Genomic DNA, 22,670 nt, shown 5'->3' with positions numbered 1-22,670 from the left:
AGTCAAAGAATTCCACTCTTTGTGTAAGCAATTTGAGGTATGTTTCTGTCATTTGCCACCAAAACAGTTTGGATGAATACAACCAGTAAATACTACCATTTTTTACATAGGTCAACAATCAAGGTTAAAAATATCTAGAAATCCTATTTGCTGCAATTTCTGAAGAAATCCAAATGGCAAACATGGCTCACTAGTCTAATGTGAGCCACCACGGTCTCACCTGCAATAATCTTCTAACTTACGTGCTTCTATTCATGCCCATGGCAGTTTATTCTCAACTGTCAGCTAGAAGGATGTTGTTAAAACTCAACTCAGATCATGTTATTCCTCTGCTCAAAACCCTCCAATGCTCCTCCTTTCACATAGTGAAACTCTTCACACTGGTAGAAAAGACCAGACTGATCTGGTTCTACTGTGCGGCCCTGACCTGATCCTCAACACTCCGCTAGTCCCACAAGCTTCCTGGCTCTTTCTCCAACACCTCAGGGCCTTTGCACAAGCAGTTGCCTCAACTCTACATGCTTCTCCCTCTGCCACAGATATCGTCAGACCACTCTCTCACTTCCTTTAAGTCTGTGTTCAAATGTAACCTTTTCCACGGAGACTGCTCCACTTTCTCTTTTTGCCATAATACTGACCACCTTCTATCATATTGTTAGTTTCCTTATTCTTTATGTTTATGTACTGTCTTGCCTCCCCTGACTAGAATGTGAACTGCACAACAGCAGGACCCTGCCTATTTTGCTCACAGATGTCTCCCCACACCTGGAACACTGCATGGGACATTGCAGGTACTCAGCACGGGAAAATCACGAGTTGGGGTGAAGCTGACCCACCCTCGACCATCCGGGTCCTACCTTCTCAATGGCCCTAGTTCCCATCTCAGCAGACAACTAAGGGTGACTGGCTGTGAAAAAATGTGATTAGACATGTATGACTGAGTAGGAGGGGGAGAATCCTCTCTTAATCTGCGTTAATTAAGACTGCTCTCATTATCGTTAATCTGATCAAACAATGACCAGCTTCTCAGACCTGTTGCATGCTACTAATGAATTTTTCATAACTCTGTAGAGACATTTTCTGCACTGCTGTTAATAATAAACCACAAAGCATGGGACATAAAATGTGTTTCCATTTCACCACCTCTTTCCTCATGGCTTTATTTTCCTTCTGTCCGCTCTACCCTTTTGGAGGCCTCTCTCATCTATTACTATTATGGAATGGCTTGTGTTTGTTGTGGTGTTAAAGGGCCTACCTCCACTTTAGGGAACCAATAAATTCATGTTATGCTTTCAAATAGTATTTGAGAAGTGAGATTGTAGATTAGAAAGCTGTATTCAATTTGGCAAATGAGCTGCCTCATTTTTCTATAAGAAGGAAGAGATGAGGCAGGAAAAATGCAGAGGAACCCAGTTTAGGTAAAGGAAGACATGCTGTCCTATAAACACTTCTTAATTTATTTTTTAAAATTGTGCTGTTAACCCCTTCATGGGTCATCCACTTGCCTTTAAATGGGCCGGAAACACTCTATACTCGAGCCATGTAGGACTTCATTTGGTTCTTCAAATACTCCAGGATCACTCCTAACCTCTGGATATTTGCACCTAATGTACCTCTGCTGGAACAGCCTTTCCTTATCTCTAGTTAATTCCATCATCCTTCAGCCCTTAACTTTAACATCATACCACTAGACCTGTAAGCAAGTATCTAGAATCAAGAGCCTAGCACAGTGCCTGACATGTAATATGTATTTGTACATCACAAGCCCCATATGGGTGAGACTTTGTACCAGTCACTTTTGCATGTCTAATGCATTTTATACTAAGTGGAGTGAATAAATGCATGCTATAGTTAATCAATCAGGTCCCCTTTCAAGGTAGACACTGGAAATGGGGGAAGACTTTTCCCAACACTAAAGCTATGACTCTTCTCCTTGAGTTTCCTTTTGGACACACGCCCAGAACACTGTCATGATCATCTTCAATGGCAACACACCTTATTCATTAGACTGGACTTGTTTACTTTTTAAATAGATAAAAGTCATTGGGAGTCAAATGGCCATCAAGGAGCCTATCATTTGGGGTCAAGAACAATGGAAGAGATTTGCTTTCTTGTAAAGTAACTTAGAAGAAAGTTTTCAAGAATGTTTTAAGTAATGTCAGCCAAGTTAGGGCAAATGCCTTCCGCTGTGGCTGCTTTGAACAGTATGGTTCTCTTCTGTGCATAAATATTTTGATTTGTTGTTTAGGGAAATATCTGGTAAGGGTTATTGCTGTGGTAATAATAATTCAGTTATGCTTAAAACAGAGTACTTAATATTTTTTAGAAATACTTACTGAAATACTTGAGGATTAAATGATATGATGGTTTAGAAACTACTTCAAAATAATTCAGGGAGAAAGAAGAAACACAAATGGCCAACAGGCACATGAGAAGATGCCCCACATCGCTAATAATCAGGGAAATGCAAATTAAAACCACAGTGAGATATCACCTCACACCAGTTAGAATGGCCACCATCCAAAAGACAAAAAATAACAAATGTTGGTGAGGATGGGGAGAAATGGGAACCCTCCTACACTTTTGGTGGGAATGTAAATTGGTGCAACCTTTGTGGAAAGTAGTATGGAGGTTCCTCAAAAAAGTAAAAATAGAAATATCATTTGACCCAGTAATTCCACTTCTAGGAATTTACCCAAAGAAAACAAAATCACTGATTCAAAAAGATATATGCACCCATATGTTTATTGCCACACTATTTGCAATAGCCAAGATATGGAAGCAATCAAAGTGTCCATCAGTAGATGAATGGATAAAGAAGATGTGGTACATATACACAATGGAATATTATTCAGCCATAAAAAGGAACCCTGCCATTTCCAACAACATGGATGCATCTAGAAGGTATTATGTTCAGTGAAATAAGCCAGGCAGAGAAACAAATACCCGATGATTTCACTTATTTGTGGAATATAAAAACAAAGCAAAAGAGAAGGAACAAAACAGCAGTAGACTCACAGACACTGAGAAGTGACTAGTGGTTACCAAGGGGGAGAGGTTGGGGTGGTGGAGGGGAGGGAAGGGGGATAAAGGGGCACAATAATTTGCAATCACAATATAAGTTGGTCACAGGGATGGTAATACAGCATGGAGAACACAGTCAATGGTTCTGTAACATCTTTCTACATTGATAGATAGTAACTGCAGTAGAGGGTGTGAGGATTTAATAACATGGGTAACTGCTGAACCACTGTGTTGTACATCTGAAACAAACACAAGATTGTATGTCAATGATACTTCAATTAAAAAATAATAATACAGGGAGGATGTATGGGGGACTAGTTATTGGCCATAATTTGATCATTGATGGATTTGCATGATGGGTACATAAGGGTCCATTAGATTGTTCTCCCTACTTTTGTATAGGTTTGAAGTGTGTGTGTGTGTGTGTGTGTGTGTGTGTGTGTCAGTTTCTGGTCCTAGTCATGTTCCTTATTTGGCCCTCATCAGAGACTGGGAATAGCCACCCAAAAGCAAACATCAAAATCAACAAGTAATTGGTTACCCCTTCTTCTCCCAGCTAACAATGTAACCTTAATTTTTTCAACCCATGGATGGATAGGATTAGGAAAAAAATCTGGAACAGCAATCATCAAACTATTAGCATTCACAAATTACACCAGTAGAGATGATCACCTGTACCTCCTTTTTCCTCAATATTGTTTAAACATATATATACACACACATTTGATTAAAGAGGAGAATGGTGAAGCTCTTGATCAGATAATGAGGCAATGTTTGCTTTTCCTTTATAGTTTTGATTTCTGGGTTCTGTTGGGAAGTGGAAATATCTGACAATATTAGGCCCAAATCCTATCTACTGGCCATGTTGACATCTGAAGATGTGACACATACTCTCCTGTTCACAATGGCCCCATGTCAACTCCCAAGTATCTCACCCCTGGCCTGACTTCCGTCTGTGGGTTTCCTGCCTGGTCCCAGAAAGCAAGTGACCGTGTGATCCCTGGAAATCAGACAGCCTCATCTGTAAAACTCACATCCCTGTCTGATGTCATTTCAAAAAAATTCCACCTTAAATCAGGCTTTCTTGTCATTGACATGATTCTAACCTGTATTTATTTCAATGGAAAGTGTACATTTTTAAAAACCAAGCCTGCCTCCAGTTTCTTGGCTCATCACAAATTGATTCCCAGATATAGTAAAGTGACTCCAAAATGTTTTATTAAGTCACAGATTTGTTGGAAACATTTACCTCTCACGGTTATCATTCCTGAAAATGCAAAGCCACAGACTCTACTCTTGTAAACTCTGAGAAGGTTATAAATGGGTATACTCTTTCTAACGAATCTTTGGGCCACAGATGAGAAAAAACCTTATAAGCATACAGTGATTGGACTCCTAGGAATTTTTCTTTTTGGATGAGAAGAAAAACTAGTGTTTTAATTTAATGAAAATTTCATCAGAGATATTCTGGCTATGATATTCCTTTTTTTTTTTCAAATTTACATCACAATGGTTCAACAGCCCCCATGATCAACTTATATTGTGACTGCGGTATATTTCTTAAAGAAACAAATAAGAATGCTTTACAAACTTTTCATTTCAAAAGTAGTCACTAAGGCTTTGCTTATGAGGGCAAAAAAAGAGAAAAAACCCTAACTCACCAAAGGAAGACAGTCAACTCAATTATGCTCTATCTTTATGCTGAATGCTCCTAGTCATTTGAAATGCTATTTTAAAAAATGGTTTTGACAGGGAAACACATTCATGTCTTCAGTCAAATTTTAGGAGGAAAAGAAGGGATGAAACATACAAAGTACAGTTATTCTTGAAAGTCACATAAAAATACATGTTTGTATGAGGAAAAGACTGTAAGACTCTCTAACGAGATATTAACAATGTTGATCTCTGGGTGGTGGGAGTACAACTGTGTTCATTATTCTTTTCAATTAAATGCATATTCTACTTTTTTTCTATAATGAATATGATTTCCTTTAATGTCTTTAAATGAGTTTTAAATGACTATTTTATTTAATGACTTCCATTCCTGAAGTCCAGGTGAACGATTCATAACCTGGCCTATATAACTGAATAGCCAAGCAAGCCACTGCAAGGGCCCCAGGGAATGGTCACCCAGACCGTCACACACAGTCACAAAAGGCATGGAAGGAGCTTCTGCAGAGTTCTCAAGAGTTCCTGTGTGCCAGTCTAGACCGGGGACATTTTTTAGTTTTGGACAGAGGAAAAGTGCCTCCCAAATGCCCCTATGTTCCTAAACAAATTTCCACAGCAGCACTAGTCACAATAGCCACAAGGTACAAACAACCCAAATGTCCAGTGATAGATAAACATGATGGAATTTTGTTCAGCCATGGGAAGGAATGAAGTACTGATACATGCTGCAAATGGATGAACAAACCTTGAAGACGGTATGCTAAGTGAAAGAAGCCAGACACGGAAGACCACATGTATGATTTCATTTACATGAAATATCTAGATTAGAAAATACCATAGCAACAGAAAATAGATTACTGGCTGCCAGAGAATGAAAGGCAGGGAAATTGGGAGTGACTGCTAACAGGTACAAGGGCTTTTTTTTTTTTCATGTGTGGTGACAGTAATATTCTAGCATTACATAGGGGTGATGGTTGCATGACAATGAGCACATGCTAAAAACCATTCGATTGTATACTTTCAAATAGGTAAAATGTGAATTTTATGTTATGTGAATTTTACCTCAAGTTTTAAAAACCTAAAAAAAAAAAAAGAAAAGCCGGACTGGCTATATTTATATCAGAGAAAATAGTTTTCAGAGCAAGGAAAACTACCAGGGATAAAAAGTAATTTTACATAATGATAAAGGGTCAAGTCACCGAGAAAGCAGCCATCCCAAATGTGTATACATTTAACAAAACAGCTCAAAATACATGAAGCAAAAACTGATGGTGGCAGGGAGAAATGGACAAATCCACAATTATAGTAGGAGATATCAACACTTCTCTCTGTATAATCAATACAATGACTTGAAAGAAAATCAGCAAGGATATGGATATAGAAGATCTAAGCAAAACCATCAACCAACTGGATCTAACTGACATCTATACAACCCTGCACCCATAAACAGCAGAATACACCTACTTTTCAAATGTACATGTTATGTTAAGCAAGAGAGAATATATGCTGGGTCATAAAAGCAGCCTTAAACATTTTAAAAGAAAATTTTGTGAACTGAAGATAAATGAAAATACAACATATCAAAATTTGTGGGATACAGGTTAAAGCAGTCCTTTAAGGGAAATTTATGACAATAAATACTTATATTAGAAAAGGAAAATGGTCTCAAATCAACAATCTAAGCATCCACCTTAAGAAAACATAAAGAGCAAAATAAACCCAGAGCAAGCAGCAGAAAGGAAATAATAACAAATATCAATAAGATTGAAAAATAATAGAGAAAATACATGAAACCAAAACTTGATTCTTTGAAAAGAGAAACAAAATTGATAAACCTCAAGCCAGACTGCAAAAAACACATACTATCAACATCAGGAACGAAAGAAGGCACATCACTATAGACCCCACAGACACTACAAGGATCATAGGGAATACTACAAGCACCTCTATACATGTAAATTCAACAATTTAGATAAGATGTACCAATTCCTTGAAAGCCATAAAAACTACCAAAGTTCACCCAAAAATAAACTTTAAAAATTAAGTTTGTAGTTAAAACCTATGCACACACACACACACACACACAACAGTAATATTCTCTAGGTCCAGAAAGTTTCTCTGGTGAATTCTACCAACATACAAAACATTGAAAAATATAGTAACACCAACTCTACACAATCTCTTCCAGAAAACAGAAGTGGAAAAAACTTCTCAACTCATTTTATAAGGCCAGTATTACCCTGATACTGAAACTAAACAAAGACAGTACAAAAAAGGAAACCACAGACAATGTCCTCATGAACATAGACACAAAAATCCTCAGAGAAATACTGAGAGATCAAATCCAGCAACATAGCAAAAGAATAATATTGCTTTTTGGGTTTATCACAAAGCACTATTTCTCCATGTCAGACAAGAATTTTAAAAATTGATCTGCCTCCTAACTAATAAAAACAAAGCCCCTCCACTTGATGGGTTCTTCCATATACCAGTCTAACAGCCTCATTCCTTTAATCCAGGCCTCCCTGCCCAAGCACCATCCCAGTACCTCTGTGGATGGGTACAGAGAGAAACATTCCCAGCTATTTCTGATTGGTGCAATTCTCTGGCCAGGAGAGGTGCACATGTAAAGGGAAACTCCCCATTGCCAACCACCCCAGATTCTAGAATTCTATAAGAATGGAATTCACACAGGATAGATCAGGGAAATGGTGGAGGCAAAATCTGGGTCCAAGAAGTCTTAAGAGTCTGTGAGCTTAACTATTTCTTGTCTCTACCTGGTAGGTTCCAGATCTAGATGCAAACTCCTCTTGAGACTATTTTCTCAGTCGAAGGAAGGACTGGTCTCATTCCCTCTCCTCCAGAGAGTAGAACCAAGGACAGAAGTCATCAGAGATCTGATCCAAGAGAAGGAGGATAATTCTAACCATTAAAATTTACCAAATCAAATGGCTGCCTGTTGAAGGACTTGAATAGTCATTTATCCAAAAAGATACACAAGTGGCCAATAAACACATGAAATGACGCCTAATGTCATCAGTCATTAGGGAAATGCAAATCAAAACCACAATGAGATACCACTTCATGCCCACTAGGATGACTATAATGAAAAAAAGAAAGAAAAAGAAAATGGGAGGTGTTGGCAAGGATGTACAGAAACTGGAACACTGGTACATTGCCAGTGAAAGTATAAAATGGTGTAGCCACTGTGGAAAACAGTATGGAAGTTCCTCAAAAAATTAAACATAAAATTCATTATGACCTTACAATTCCACTCTTAGATATATACCCCAAAGAATTCAAGTATAATGAACAGATTCTTGTACATCAATGTTCATAACAGTGTCATTCATAATAGCCCAAAGGTGAAAACAACTCAAGTGTCCACCAACAGATGACTAGAGAAACAAAATGTGCTGTGGATACAATGGAATATTATTCAGCCGTGAAAAGGAATGAAGTGTGGCGCATGCTACAACATAGATGAACCTTAGAAACATGTTAAGTGAAAGAAGCCAGACACAAAAGGCACACAGTGTATTATTCAACTTACATGGTATAACTAGAATAGTCAAATTCGTACACATAGAAAATAGAATAGAGGTTATCATGTGGCTTGGGGCATGGTGGACTTAGTATTTAATGGGGACAGAATTTCTTTTTGGGATGAAGAAAGTTCTGCAGATGGATGGTGGTGATGGCTGCACAACATTGGGAATGTATTTAATGCTACTGAGTTGCACATTTTTAAATGGCTAAAATGGTAAATTTTATGTTATGTATACTTTACCACCATAAAAAAACATGAATTTTTTAAAAGGCTACCTTGTGAAGTAGTGCTTACACCAAATCACCAAGCCAAAGCTGGACACTAGGCAAAAGGCAAGCCTGAACAACCTCATAAGGGTCCTGTCTTGAGAGGATACACTTTTCAAGCACTTGGCAATCACAGTTTGACTTTCCTCTTCACCACAGAAGCTTAGACAATTTCAGGAGTTGTGCGGCCCAGCCCCACAGCTGGTACTTTTGCTATCCAACTCAGACATGTGATGAGCACATGGTTTAAGGACAAGAGACTATGAGGCTCTGGTGGGAAGTGAGTCATCTGTGGGTGAATTCAAAGATCCAGACCTAGTATCAGAATCTTACTTAAGTCACCTGCAGCCCAGGAGGTGGCCATTATCCCATAGAAGGCTTCTAAGCATTTCTTCTTCTTACCCCTTGCTGTGTTAGTTCCCTGCATCTCACATATTGGGGGCTTAGTTGACGTTCACCGAATAAATGAATGATCCACTCAAAGATGGCACCTCCATGGATGGCTGAAACACCCTAACGTCCCCATGCTAATCTACAGGGGGGATGACAGTCTAAACCACCGTTAACATTACAAAGTATGTGCCAGATACTCTCTTTAATGCATGAGTCTATTTAATCAGCAAAACAAACCCATGTAAAATGATCCTGATTTTATGAGTTGGGAAGCAGGCTCAGAAAGGAGTGCTCATCGCCAGTGTTACTTAGCCAGGAGATCCTGAACTCAGACTGGAACACAAGCAGTCCCACTGCAGAGCCCCAGCCTTCCTAACTATTTGGCTATACTGCTGCAGGCACCCACCCACATTTCCAGGGACTCAATTAAGTGACGATTTCTGAGTCTTCATCTCACTTTTCTATGGGCCCAGGAAAATCGAAGGCATCTGTCTTTGGAATGCATACATTGCTCTAATCAATGGCTGCCTAGTAACTCCAAATGGCCCCTATCTTCAGTCTTTACCAAGAACAAGATTACTATTACGGCAAAACAGAGAAATCAACGCTCAAAAGCAGTGCTGCCCGGTTGAAATACACAGTGAGCCACCTGTGTAATTTAAGAACCTCCAGGAGCCTGAGGAGAAAAAAAAGAGTAATGACACAGGTGAAATTAATTTTAACAAATTTCATTTAACCCAATATATCTAAAATAGTGTCATTTCAACATGTTTTCAATATAAAAAATTATTAATGAGATACTTCACATTCTCTTCTTCATATTAAGAGTTCAGAATCTGGTGTGTATTTTACACTAAGAGCTCATTTCAATTAGAACTCGCCATGTTTCAACTAAGTCAATAGCCAATGCGGTAAGTGGCTACCATACATCTCAGGCCTCAAATGCTTCCCCGCTCTTTTTCTCATCCTTTCTTGTCTCTGTGGATGCCTTACTTTTGTCTCCATCAGTCCTCTTTGATAGCTGTCATCTGTAATAGTCACCAACGAAAGCACTGGAGTGACACAGTCGGCCATCATTACGGTTCTCATTGATCCTACAGTTCTCACCTCTAATCACATTACCAGCATTGTCTGCATTTCCCCTTTGCCCTCTATCTGCCCCCACCTTCCTTTCTTCTCCTCCAGGCCATGCCACCTTCGGGGAATCCATGGCAGAGCAGTCAACCTCTTCCTGTATCTGTGACTGCCTTAATTTGCAGTTTGGGTCAAATCGGTGACTCTAAACCTCAGTGAACTCACTTGTAAAACAGACACAACCACAGCTGCCTTCACTACCCACTGGAGAGATGTTCTAAAGGTCACATGAACCCTGCTGAAGAAAATCAGCCTGACTTTCTCCTCCCATTTTGGCTGCTTTTCCCTCCCTCTCCCTCGGCTTCTCCAGCCCGCTTCCTGCTTGCCATTGGCCCCTTGTCTCCCATGGCTTCTGAGCACCTCCCCGTTCCCCAGAGCAGGGCGCTGGGGGCAGGAGGAAGGCCAGGTCCCAGCAATGGGAACCCAGAAAATGCCTGATTCTCCCAGGGAGGAGGAAGACTCCCCAGTTTTCAACCCACTGAAGGGAGAAGGCTAACAAGCTCCCTAATAGAATCTACTCCAAAAACCCAGAGGAGAGTGAACCCTTCAGAAACACCTTGTGCCCCAGGCCACTCCAGGTGGCAAACCACACGCTCCTCGGGTCACTGCAGGTCCCCAGACCCCTTCCAACCAGAAGCAGGAAAAATGACTCTAACCTCATTCTAACTGAGACAGCTGCTTCCTTATCCCTGAGATCTCAGTCATCAAAACAGAGGCAACCAAAAAACAGAACAGAGCCCCTTACTGAGGAGATGGGAAATGGGCCTTTCCCATACTGCCGGTGCACAGTAATTTGGCGAAATCTATCCAAAGTCCTGAAATTCTGCATATCCTTGGATCAAGCAACTCCACTTCTAAGAACTGACAACATGGATTACTATAAGCCACAAGTACATCCACTATGGTTTTATTTATAACAGAGGAAAATTATAAACATACCTATCTGACAGTAGGATTTTAATTAAATAAATTATGGTACATCCATGTTAATACTATGCTGCCATTAAAAATAATACTTAATAAAATGAAAAGATGTTCCCAACATATTAAGTGAACTTCATATACCCAGCTTTTCTCAAAGCTCCAAGCTGACCCACCCAACTGTCCACTAGACAAATGGAACATGTCCAAACAAGGCTTGACTGTCAAGCCCAACCTAGTGCACCCCTTCACATTTCAAATAATGGCACCACCATTCACTCAGATGTTAGACCAAACACCTAGGAATAATCCCCAATTCTTTATTTTCCTTCTCTCCCCAAATCCAATTGATAAGCACCTTCCGTGCACCTGACCTTCTGAGTCCAGCCACTTGCTGCATCCCCCAGCCATCATACCAGTCAAAGCACAGTCATTTCTGGCCTTGACTTCAATTCTAACTTCCCAGCTCATCTCCCTGCTCCCATCCTTATCCCCTGCAGTCTATTTTCTCTGCAGCAATCAAAAGGATCTTTTTAAAACATAAATCAGTCACCCCCCTGTTCATGGTTAGAAAAAAAATCCAAGCATCTCAGCAAAGCCTTCTATGACCAGAGCTCTGCTTCTGTTTCACATTGTGTCCCTCATCCCTTCCCTACCCACTCTGCTCGAACCACAGTAGTCTCCTTGCTGTTCTAGAACACACTAAGCACATTCCCACCCAAGAAATTTGCATCTGCTTTTCCTCTACCTGGTGCATTCCTCAGATATTTCATGGTCTGCTTTCCTTCAAGTCAGTAAAACCTCCTCAAGGGGGCCTTTACTGATCAGCCCATGCCCCTCCCTCTGCTTCCCATGCTCCTTTGGTTTTATTTTATTTTAATTTCACAGCTGTGATACACTGTTACACTAGATTATTCACTGGTCCCCAGAGAATCACACCTCCTGGAATTCAGACCCTCAGGTAGTAGCTTCCATGTGGACTCTGGGCTTATCCAGGTAGCTTGCTTGCACCAGTGGGTCATTAGCAAAGGTTATGGAAGCAGAGGCTCAGGGGGAGCTGTGCACTGGGGATTGCCCTTCTAGGAACACTGGTGCTGCCACCAGGTAAGAAATCCGCAAAGGGAACCAGCAAAGGGAACCCAGAAAGGCATGTCCTGCTGGAGATGCCGATGTGCAAGAGAACTCAGGTGCCCCTACCGACCACCAGCCAACCTCCAGCCATGTGAGCAAGGCCATCAGGGACTACCCAGCCCCAGCCAAGCCACCAGATGACCACAACTACATGAGTGACCCCAGCAAGATCAGCAGAACCAGATCACCAGCCCTATTAATCCAGTAGATCAACAAGCTAACAGCCCACGGCCAAACCCAACCCACCACCTGTTTTTGTAAAGCCCAAAACCTAAGAATAGTTTTTACATTTTTAAATGTCAAAAAACAAAAAAAAATCAAAAGGAAAATAGTATTTTATGGGATGTGAAAATTATATCAAATTCAAATTTCCATGTCTGTAAATGAAGTTTTATTGGAAAATGTTCATTTCTGTATTTGCCACGGCTGCTGCATGCTACGACAGCACAGTGGAGTGGCTGCGATGGAAACCACATGGCTCAGGAAGCCCCAACCATATACTACCTGTCCCTTTACAGAAGAAGTCTGCGGGCCCCTCCTGCAGGCTGCCATCAGCCAACCTTTAAACATCTTTTGTATTGTGTTCACTCCAAAGCCTTTGAAGACGTCTATCTCCTCCCTCAAATGGATGAAACTTCGTTGGTCTGACTCTTCCATCCTTAGTCAGACCCCAGGAGCTGGTGACCTAAATTCATTTCCCATGACACAATATCAGGGGCTCTCCCTTCTGGGCCACCTGGCCACTAAGCTGTCCCACGAAGGCCTGAGAACGTCCTCACCTAGTTTGTTGTTCTTGCGTGGAGCCTTCTCCCCACCTGCTGCGATCTGAACCCTCCCTATCCTTATCTCCACTCGGGGTCCCCAGCAACACAACCAAGCAAACTTCCCTGACTGCTTTGCCGAATGTTTCCCCGGGTGTATTCTATGGAACATCAAACCCAAGGGACATCCTAGGGAAAAGGAAACATCACATACTCTACCCTTCCTTGGAGTCCCAATGCACATATATGGCCTAATAAAAGCTCTGAGCACTCCTGCAAGAGAGAGATGCCTGTTTCCCTTTAACTCAACCTTTCTCACACGTATTAACCATGGATTTCATTTTGTCTACAGAATACTCGTTGACCACCAGCATCTAGTACAGTGCCTGTATTTTAACATTTGTTGAAAGAATGACAAATGCTAACAATTCCACAAAATTAGGGTTCGACAAAACATATTCCAGAAATACTATTCAAGCTCTTTCTTCCCCTCTGATCTAACGCTGTGCCCTTCCATGTCATTCACTCCCTATCATGTAAATGCTATTCATTATAATCATAATAACTATAATTTATTTAGCACCTGGAGGCACTGTGCTAGAGATAGCCCTAGACCCTTGGAAATGCCATTTCTTTTAATCCTCACAAACACCTCTGAAGTAGGTAATGTAATTCTTTCACTGCCATTTTGCCAAAAATTAAACCATGGGTCAGAAAATATAAATCACTAGGCCAAGATAAAGTAAGTAGAAAAGCTAGGATGTAAAACCACATCAGCCTGAACTCCAAAGCTCATGATTTTTCTTCTCTGTCAAAATGTCTCCTGATCAGATACCACGGGCGATACCCCTTCGCGCCTCCATCCACGCTGACAGAACCCTGTGTTTGTATGGAGTGGGAACAGGTGAACCCAGGCAGTGGATCACGACCCATTTAAAACCAACCACAACGGTGTTCCCACTCCCCCACCTTCCAGCCTTGCAGCTAGGACTAGCCATCTGACCTATTTCTGGCTAAGAAGACATAATTAAACATCATCTGCGGGGTAGGAAGGAGGTGATATCCTGGGGGAAGCCAAACAAAGGTATGAATCCGTTATTCTTTCACACTCACCTGGTCCCCCTCCTTCCTGCCTTGAACAGGATGTAATGGCTAAAGCTTCAGGAGCCACCTTGCAACTATAAGGAAGAGGCCACGAGATTGTAAAGACATCAGCCCTGATGTTACTACCTTACTGAGCCAACTCAAGCAGCTATGCACCTCCAGACTTGTCTCCATGTGAGAGAAGGAAACTATTATTTGCTTAACCACTGTGGTTGGATTTTCCATTTCATGCAGCTGAACACATTCTTAATGGACCCATATGCTGGCTCCCATATTATTTACTGTTTGGACTTTATCATTACTTCACATATATATTATTAGCCTGTCTCCCCAACCATAAAGCATGATTCTTGAAGGCTAAGTCCATGTTGTATGTTTTTGTTTCTATAGGGATATATGCATTTTACTAAATTTCGATTATCAAGGTTTTCTGGGATGGTCTGTTCAATTTATTACTTTCTTTAGTGTTTGTGAACAGGGAGTTAGTTGACTATCAAAGAGATGATATGACATCTATCTTGACATCTATCTCCTAACAGATTAGTATTTCTCAAAGTGTCAATATGAGAACATGCATCAAAAACACTATTTTGATAGCCTGCTAATTAAATGCAGATTCCTGGGCCCCCTCAATCCCAAAGGAATTCGAATCTCTGGGGTTAGAGACTGAGACTGTGCATTTTTAATAATGTCCCCCAGGTGGTTTCGATACACAAAATTTGACAGCTCTTGGGATAGAAACAAAACCTGTGGGTCCAAAGCCTACATAAGGTTTGGCAGGACTTGGCTGGACCCCGAATCACCAGCCCCTCAGTGGCCCCATTCTCCGGCTAGAGATTTGGGAAGCATAAATTGACATGACTGCTCAAGACCCTTCCCTGGACAGTATGGATAAAATGCTTGGCACGCTGTGTGGCAAACTGGGGCTAGGAAACTCATACACAGAGGGATTCCCAACAGCTGCAACCTCCTGCGGTAGCAAAGCTGCCATCCTGCCCCCCGCCCCTGCCATTTAAAAAGAAAACCACTTTGCAGAAAAGCAGCAAGGGACCAGGGTCCAGGGAGTTGCCAGAGGAGATTCTTCAACACGTTGAAAAGGGGAAAAGAAAACTGGTACACAGTAATACACGGACTAGCATTTGGGACTCCTGACTCCAAGAAACAGAAGAGACCTCAGGGGGCCCTTTTCGGTTTATTTATTTATTTATTTATTTACGGCATGCAGTTCTGAACAGAATCTTATCTTGGGCACTGCTCAGAGATGCAAGGCTGGGCCAGGGCATCCCACACTTCTCACATCAGCAGAGTCCTCGCTGAGACTGCCTTCCTGAAGCTCCAAGAGAGAAAATGCTTGTGCCTCGCAACAGGATTCTCACTCTTCTGATACTCCTTGACGCTTACTTTATTTCATTTCTGAGGATCATCTTCCCAGATGGCAGGCACACACAGACACTGTATTACTCTAGGGTAGCATATTCAACACACACACACACACACACACACACACACACTCCACTTTAGAACTGATGACCTTCCTGCATGCTACCATCAGGCCAAATTTAAAACCATGGAGGAAAAAGAAAGACTTGAAAGTGAATCAGAGAGTGGTGCTCATCTAGGCTAGATCGGGGTCACAAAGGCTAAAAGATTCAGGACACTGTAGAGTTCAGGCCTTGGAAACTCATGGGCTGGAAACGGAGAGAACCTCCCACACGACACATGCCCACTCCACCACTGGGAGAACCCTGTTCCTCTGCTCCCAGCACCCTCAGCAAATGCCAGCTCATGGGAGTTCCCGAATTCAATCAAGCCGTGTGTACAGGCTGGGCCAGTTTGAGGGAGGGAAGTGGGTCGAACCCCCTCCGACGCTTCAAACAACGTGGATGCCCAATGAGTATGTGGACACTGGGCATATTTTCTAAGGCTCTTGAAACCTTCCTCCGTTGACCAAATGGACCTCGGAAGAAATAATTTCTACCATCTTCTTTCTGAGTAACTTTGCATCTGCCCCACCCCCCACAAAACTGCTTCAAACTCCCCCTCAAGTTCTGGTGGAGAGAATGTTACAACACGCTGAAGAAAACTCCTCCTCCCACCCGTCTCCTCATGGTCCCACCGAGATTCAAGAGTTATTTCCCCACAGCACGTGTGTGTGCTGAACCAGGCACATTTTTCAAAATCTTTTTTACACGTTTTAGGCCTGCCACGGCTCTCTGCATCAAAATGATGGGATTTTTGTTATGCATCTTGCCTCCTGACATGTATATCACTGAAAAACAATCCAAGGAGCAAAAGGGCCGAGCAGGAGGCTGAAAGAAGAGGTCTGTATGTAAAGGCAGCCCCATTCTGCAAGCAAAAACCACCTTTTGACCACCTGCAGAATGCGCAAGGTCACGTGGGTTCTCTGCAGCGCCTTAATGTCTTACCCAGCACACAAGCCCCGGTGGCATATAAACAAACCCACAAGCAGTAAAGAGAGAACTCACTCCTCAGAGAGGAAGCAAATGATACCAGCCGCAGAATAATAATAAATAAATAACAATTACTACTACTACTACCACCACCACCCAGTCAGGCACAGACGACAGCAGTACAGCAAAGGAACATCGAGTGCAGGCTTTGTAAGCAGAAAAATCACAGAAAACCAAACCGTGCCCACCTTGCCAACGTGCCCACCTTGCCCCCCTCCCCCAACAAACAGAATCAGGGGAAAGGGGATGGTGGGGAGCGAGGGGAGGGGAGGAAGGATTGTTTTGTTTTCACAGGCAACACCTACCTCCAGGGTCCGGATCTCTTTTTGTGTGAGGTCGTTGGAGGCGGCACATTTGGTCCTAAGCCCTTCCAGGTTGGAGATGCTCAGGTCTATCATGTTTTGGACCAACTCGCACTGCTGTAAGGCTTTTTGCAAACTCAGAGGCTGCTGCTCCTCGCTTTTCGTCATGTTTTCCTCATCCATCGCTTGCTCTGCAAGCCCCCTTCCCCTCCTCCTCCTCCCAGAGAGAAAAAAGGTGGGGAGGAGGGAGTAGAGGTAGTCTCCCCCCTGCGCCTGTCCAACCACTGCGACTCCTCAACAATGTCTCAAGAAGAAACCCAACATCTCACACAGGGCTGAGGGGGTGGGGGTGGGAGGAGGGGACGAGAGCCAAAATTTATTATTTTATTTTGGGGTATCAAGCCGACTCCATTAGATGTCTCCTCTCCCCGAGTCTCTGGTCCCTGAAAAGGAGAGATGCTGTTTCTCAGAGGCAAACCAGGTGATGCGATGCTGTCTGCACACTTAGGGAGGAGGAGGAGGAAACAGAGGGGAGGCCGGCGAGGGAGAGAGGGGAGGGAGAGGGGGACGGCGAGGAGGCGGCGGAAAGCGGCGCTCACTCTTTACACACCGGCTCCGTGAAGGACAAAATTATATACTTTTGGCTGGCTTGCTATTATGTCAAAAAAAAATCTGGTTTGCCCCCCTCCCGGTGGCAGTGACACGGCATTGTCCGCCGTTTGGGGCGCTTTAGCGCGTTCTCAGGACGCCGTCTGCACGGCTCCCGCGGCTGCGGCGGCGACTGCGGCGGGCTGCCGCCTCCTCCTCGCGCCGCTGCGGCCGCCGCCGGGCTCCGGGGGGAACGGCTGCTGCATTCGCTCCGGCCTCGCTCCGCACCGACATCTTGCCTGTCAATCAAACCGGGAGTCGGGGGCGGCGGCGAGCGCCGGCGAGGGACGGAGAGCGCGCGAGCTGGGGACCTGCGGGGCGCGGGTTGGTGGGGAGGCGCCGTGCGCGCAACCGCTCCGGCCGCCGGGAGCCGCCGAGGCGGCGGAGCTGGAGCGCGCAGGCTCGCGCACCTGGCCGGGGACGGGCCGGAGCGCGGGGGGCGGGATTTCGGGGGCTGAGGAGCGCGCGCGGCAAAGTGACATTACTACGGGACGGGCGACGAACGGGGGCACGGCGGGGACGCGCGACAGCCCGGGCAGCGGCCGGGGGCGGTGGCGGAGGCCGGGGGTGGACCGGAGCGGGGACTGGCCCAGGGCGCCGAGGGAGGTGGGGGCCGCTACTACAACACCGCTCTCGCGAGACGAGGCCGGAGTCGGGCTCTCCAGGTGCGCTCTGGCCGGGGAGCAGGTGTGCGCCCAACTTTTAGACCCTTAGTGCGTGCTGGAGGAACGTGAGCGTGAACCTGGGCACGTCCTCTCCGGCTTTCTGGCTCCGTGTGATGTGTGTGTGCGCACGCGCCTGTCTTTTTGTTCGTTTGTCCTTTCTTGTTACTGAGGAAAAATAAAACAAATCTGATGATCTTCCCTGAGCTGTAGGAAGCTGCCTCCCAAAACTGGTACCCTGGCCTGCAGTTACCCCGAGGGGTGGCTTTCCATTTGGATGGGGGAAGGGACTTTGCCTTAATGTGACTGTGACCATGTCCTACGTGTCCTGCATGATCTGATCCCAGACTACCTAATGGACCTATCAGCCAGCTGTGGCCCCAGAACTAAAAATGATTTTTACATTTTTAAATGGTTGGGGAAAAAAAATCAAAAGAAAAATATTTTGTGATGTGAAAATTATAAGAAATTCTAACTTCAGTGTCCATAAAGTTTTATTAGAGCAGTGCCGCTCATTTGTTTGTGTTTACTTTGGCATTATGCCAGCGTAACTCAATTGCAACAGACATTATATGATTTTGAACACCTAAAATACTATCTGGCCCTTTACAGAAAATTTGCTGACGCCTGATTAAAACACCAAATTCTTACTTCTGAATCTTTTGCACTCTATGTCCCCTTCTGCCTGGGCCATATTTCTCCCTAAGCCTCTCCTGGTTGGTACCTTGTCACTCAGAAAGGCTTCATCTCTCTGACCATCTTAACTAATAAAAGTGCCAATATGCATTGCCCAAAGGATTTATTTAGGATAATTAGTAAAAGCCACCTCTTTCTCCAGGTAAACAGAGCTCCATACCGGGGAACTGGGCTTAAAGGGCAGAATAGTACACATGGTACAATCGATGTCCCTTAAAGGAAGTAGAAGGACAGCCAGTGAGGGCATACGTTTTTTGGACTGTGGGCCATGTGTTTTTATAGCTCATACAGAGCTGAATCAGCACCTAAAGCCTTCTGTTGATAAGGAACTCATTCTCTATGCTCTCAGTCTTTTGGACTGCGAAATTTATGAATTCCAATTCTCTGGTAAAATTCTCTTTTTGCCTATTTTCTCCATCTTTTGCTTTATTTTCTTGAACATATTATTCATTTTAAAGCCCCTGTCTAATTCCAATACCCTATCATCTGCAGCGTCTGTTTCTAATGACCATTTTTCTTTTTGTTTTTGGTGATTTGGTCCTGTCTCTTGACAGGCGTTGTAATTTTTGTTGAATGCCAATGTGTATGAAAAAATGGAGAGAGAGAGTCTCTAGGTGATGTTACCTAACTCTGGAGGCAGTTCATCCTTTCTCTGCAAGAGTGATGGCATGAGGACTAACCAACTTAACCCAATTGGAGGCGGAGCCAGGTGGAAGCCAGGTTGCAGTTTTGATAAGACACCATCTAACTTTGGCCTCCACCTCTAAGCCTTTGCCTTTCAGGGAGTCCAACTGAGAACTTTATATTTGCTGAGTCCCCTCCACCCTAGTATTTTTACATTTGCAGTATTTTCACAGGCTCTAATCCTTATCTCCATAAGAGACTGCTGAAAACTCTGGTTTTCAGACACTTTCTGCTTTGCTTCTTAGCCTCTTGGCCTGAACTGCTTTGGAATTCGCCAAATGTCTTAAGGGGGAAACCATCATCTATCAAGCTCACTTTTCTGCCCCTCTCTTCTCTCTGGGGTATTAGCCTCTCAAGTTGCTAATTTTATCTCTCCAGCCCTACAAGCCTGCTCTGCTGGTTTCTCTGCCCCCCAGCAGCAGCCCCTTTACTTGGGAAAAGTCTAAATTCTAGGTGCCCAAATTTGCAAATGCTCCCAGGAAAAAAGTGGCTGCAGAGTATCAGTTCACCGCAACACAGTTCCCCTCTCTCCAGAATCTTGGCCCTTCTTGTCCTGGTTATTTTGGCGACTCTCTGAATGCCTTTAAGCAGATGATGACAAGGAGGATGATGATGATAATGAAGATGATTTGGTCTGGGTTTTCTAGTTGTTTTCAGAGAAAGTGGAAGTGTAAACAATGAAAGTAGTCTATAGATCAGAAGCTATCAGTGGGCAGGACATTAAACAGCACATAAATGCACTGTTTGACCTCACACACGCACACTTTTTTTTTCCAGTTGATTACTATAGTGGACATCTGTTACACTTTGCATCCATCCAATCTCCCTTGAATACTTTTCCTATTTGGAAAATGCTCCACTTCTCCGTAAGAGAAACCAAAGCACTTCTCCAGAACCCTCCTAAAAACCAGGTTTTGTGTGATCTACGCTCTTCCATTAAACATACCACATGAGAGGTGAGCAACAAAGGAGGAATCTGAGAGTGAGCATGGCAGCCAGTGCACCTGCTCCCCATGTCCTGCTCCTGTGTAAGCTTAGTGTCTGTGCTGAAAAGCATGCCATGGTGTTCACAGGGTGGACCATGGTGTGGTTTAAGCTGGCTGCACAGTCCAAGCCTGGCTCTCTTATCTTACTGGAGATTCTGTAGGTTTTCTTAACCTTGGTCTGATCAGGCTGCTATAACAAAATACCATAGATGGGTGTCAAACAACAGGAATTTATTTCTCCCAGTTCTGGAGGCTGGAAATCTGAGATCAGGGTGCCAGTATGTTGGGGATTCTGGTGAGAGATCTCTTCCTGGATTGCAGATGGCACCTACTTGCTGTGTCCCCACATGGCAGATATGGCTCACATGGCTTCCTCTTCTTATATTGAATTAGAGCCTCACCCTTTTGACTTCACCTGAAGCCCTAATTCCCTCCTAAAGATTATAAAGTTACATTGTAGGGTTAGGGTTTCAACATAAGAATTTGGGAGGACACAATTCAGTTCATAGCTTCTGCTTAAACTATCTGGAGTAGATTGTGTCATTTGCAACAGAGAATCCTAACATTCTTACCAGTCACCCCCGAATCAGGAGATGCTACAAAAAAAGGAGATTTCTAGCCTTTCTGGGAAAATGGGAAGATCTGGCTCCATTGGGCAACAATCGACTGGAGTGAGAGGAAGCTCTCCCTTTCAGATGGCACACAGGCTCTCCAGTTCACCACAGTCTTCACCCAGCTTCATTCATCATACGCCTGCTTGGCCCCTGTAGGCATTTGCGCTGGCTGCTCTTGGTATAGCATAAGGTGATCTGCACCTCAGATCAGTAAGAACCTCACCAATTTCAAGCTTGGGGAACTAGAACTAACTGATGACAATTATGTTATGGTTGTTGTATTTCACCCAGAAACTGCGTACTACCTCAGAATGACACATGCCTGAAAGTGGCTTTATCAATAGTGGAAATAAATTACTGTTCCTGGACTACTGAATGAGTTGAACTTGGCAATATCTCATTACATTACATGGCTTTTAGTTTCAACCTCATCATATTCAGGTATGAGAAGTCCAGTCCAACCAAAACTTCATTCTCATACCCAGTTTAATATCTTTTTCTCTGCCCCATCCTGGGTCGGACCCACACATGGTTCAGAAAATTGTAGTGGAGACCAGGGCAGATGTATCCTTTCCTGCCTCCTCTCCAGCTCACCTTGCCGGAGGACAGGAGCAGAGGAATGAGTGGAAAAGGGGCCCTCAGTTGAGAACAGGTGGGCACAGGTACAGTAGTGTTCTCTCAAGTGTCAGATGCCCCCCCACCCGCCCCATATCCTGGCAAGCACTTATGTGCCAGCTCTTTTACATGGGGTGTACTGGAGGATCTTTGGAGACTTCCATGGGTGTGGGCAATGCACATGCTGGGTGACCTTCACACCCTTCTCATTCATATACCAGGAAGTACCCCAAGTTCTCTTTCTGAGGTCCCCTTGCCTGGCAGGCTGCCCTTTGGGGTGAGTCTTTTCTGGATGGCTGAGGCCCATTCTGGCCCATGGGAAACAGGATGTGGACCCTTGCCCTGCTGCCCCCTCTCCTCGCCTGCCGTCTCGGGCAGCCCTGGCAGCCTTCAGCCAGCAGCCAGGTGCCAAGCACCCTACTTTGGTGCCCCCAGGCTCATCACTGGCTCTTCTTTCAACTCTCCTCTCTTGGCTTGGGAGTCAGATAAGGGAGAAGAAAACCCCCCCTACAAAGGCTTGTCAGAGAAACCTCATCTGGACAAAATCATGACCTTATCTCACATAGGCTGGAGGCTGATGGTTATTACTGGTCAAAGGACCAGTCTGGCCACTTCCTCATAGAAGAAGGAAATATTGTTACCTACTGTCCTCACCTTGAGGCTTTAGCTGAAATTCTGGGTCAAGAGGAAAAGTCTCCTTCCACATCCTGTTATATTAGCGATGAGCTGGCCCCAATATTTTCTACATAGCATTGTTAATAGGGACCCAAATTGAGAAATGGCAGATCAGGATGTAGAGGAGTGGTTGATGCCCCAGAACTGAACAAAATGAACACTGACTTCTTGAAGGGCTCAACATGCTGCTTTCCCAGAGTGTTTCTTTTTTTCTCTTTTCATTTTTTCCACTGATTCTTTGACGTGGGTCTGAACTGTGCCCAGGTCAGGGAATCTCAGAATGCTGGCCCCCAGGAGACGACCAAATCTTCCATAGCTGCGAGAGGATGATGACGATGATGACGACGATGATGATTATGGGT

The 22,670-nt window shown here is 43.9% G+C and overlaps 1 protein-coding gene across 1 annotated transcript in view; it reads right to left on the bottom strand.

Moving 5' to 3' along the window:
- KSR2 (kinase suppressor of ras 2) overlaps positions 1-17,935 on the bottom strand; it is a 362,570-nt gene extending 344,635 nt beyond the window's left edge. The window contains exon 1 of the mRNA XM_057491701.1: positions 16,732-17,935. Within this exon, the coding sequence (XP_057347684.1) occupies positions 16,732-16,911 (180 nt within the window). The 5' untranslated portion in view covers positions 16,912-17,935. The remainder of the gene's footprint in view (positions 1-16,731) is intronic.
- Positions 17,936-22,670: the final 4,735 nt, after the last annotated feature.

The sequence above is a fragment of the Manis pentadactyla genome, chromosome 14 (assembly GCF_030020395.1).
Source record: "Manis pentadactyla isolate mManPen7 chromosome 14, mManPen7.hap1, whole genome shotgun sequence".
NCBI classification, from domain to species: domain Eukaryota; kingdom Metazoa; phylum Chordata; class Mammalia; order Pholidota; family Manidae; genus Manis; species Manis pentadactyla.
This window is presented reverse-complemented; position numbering and strand designations above follow the sequence as displayed.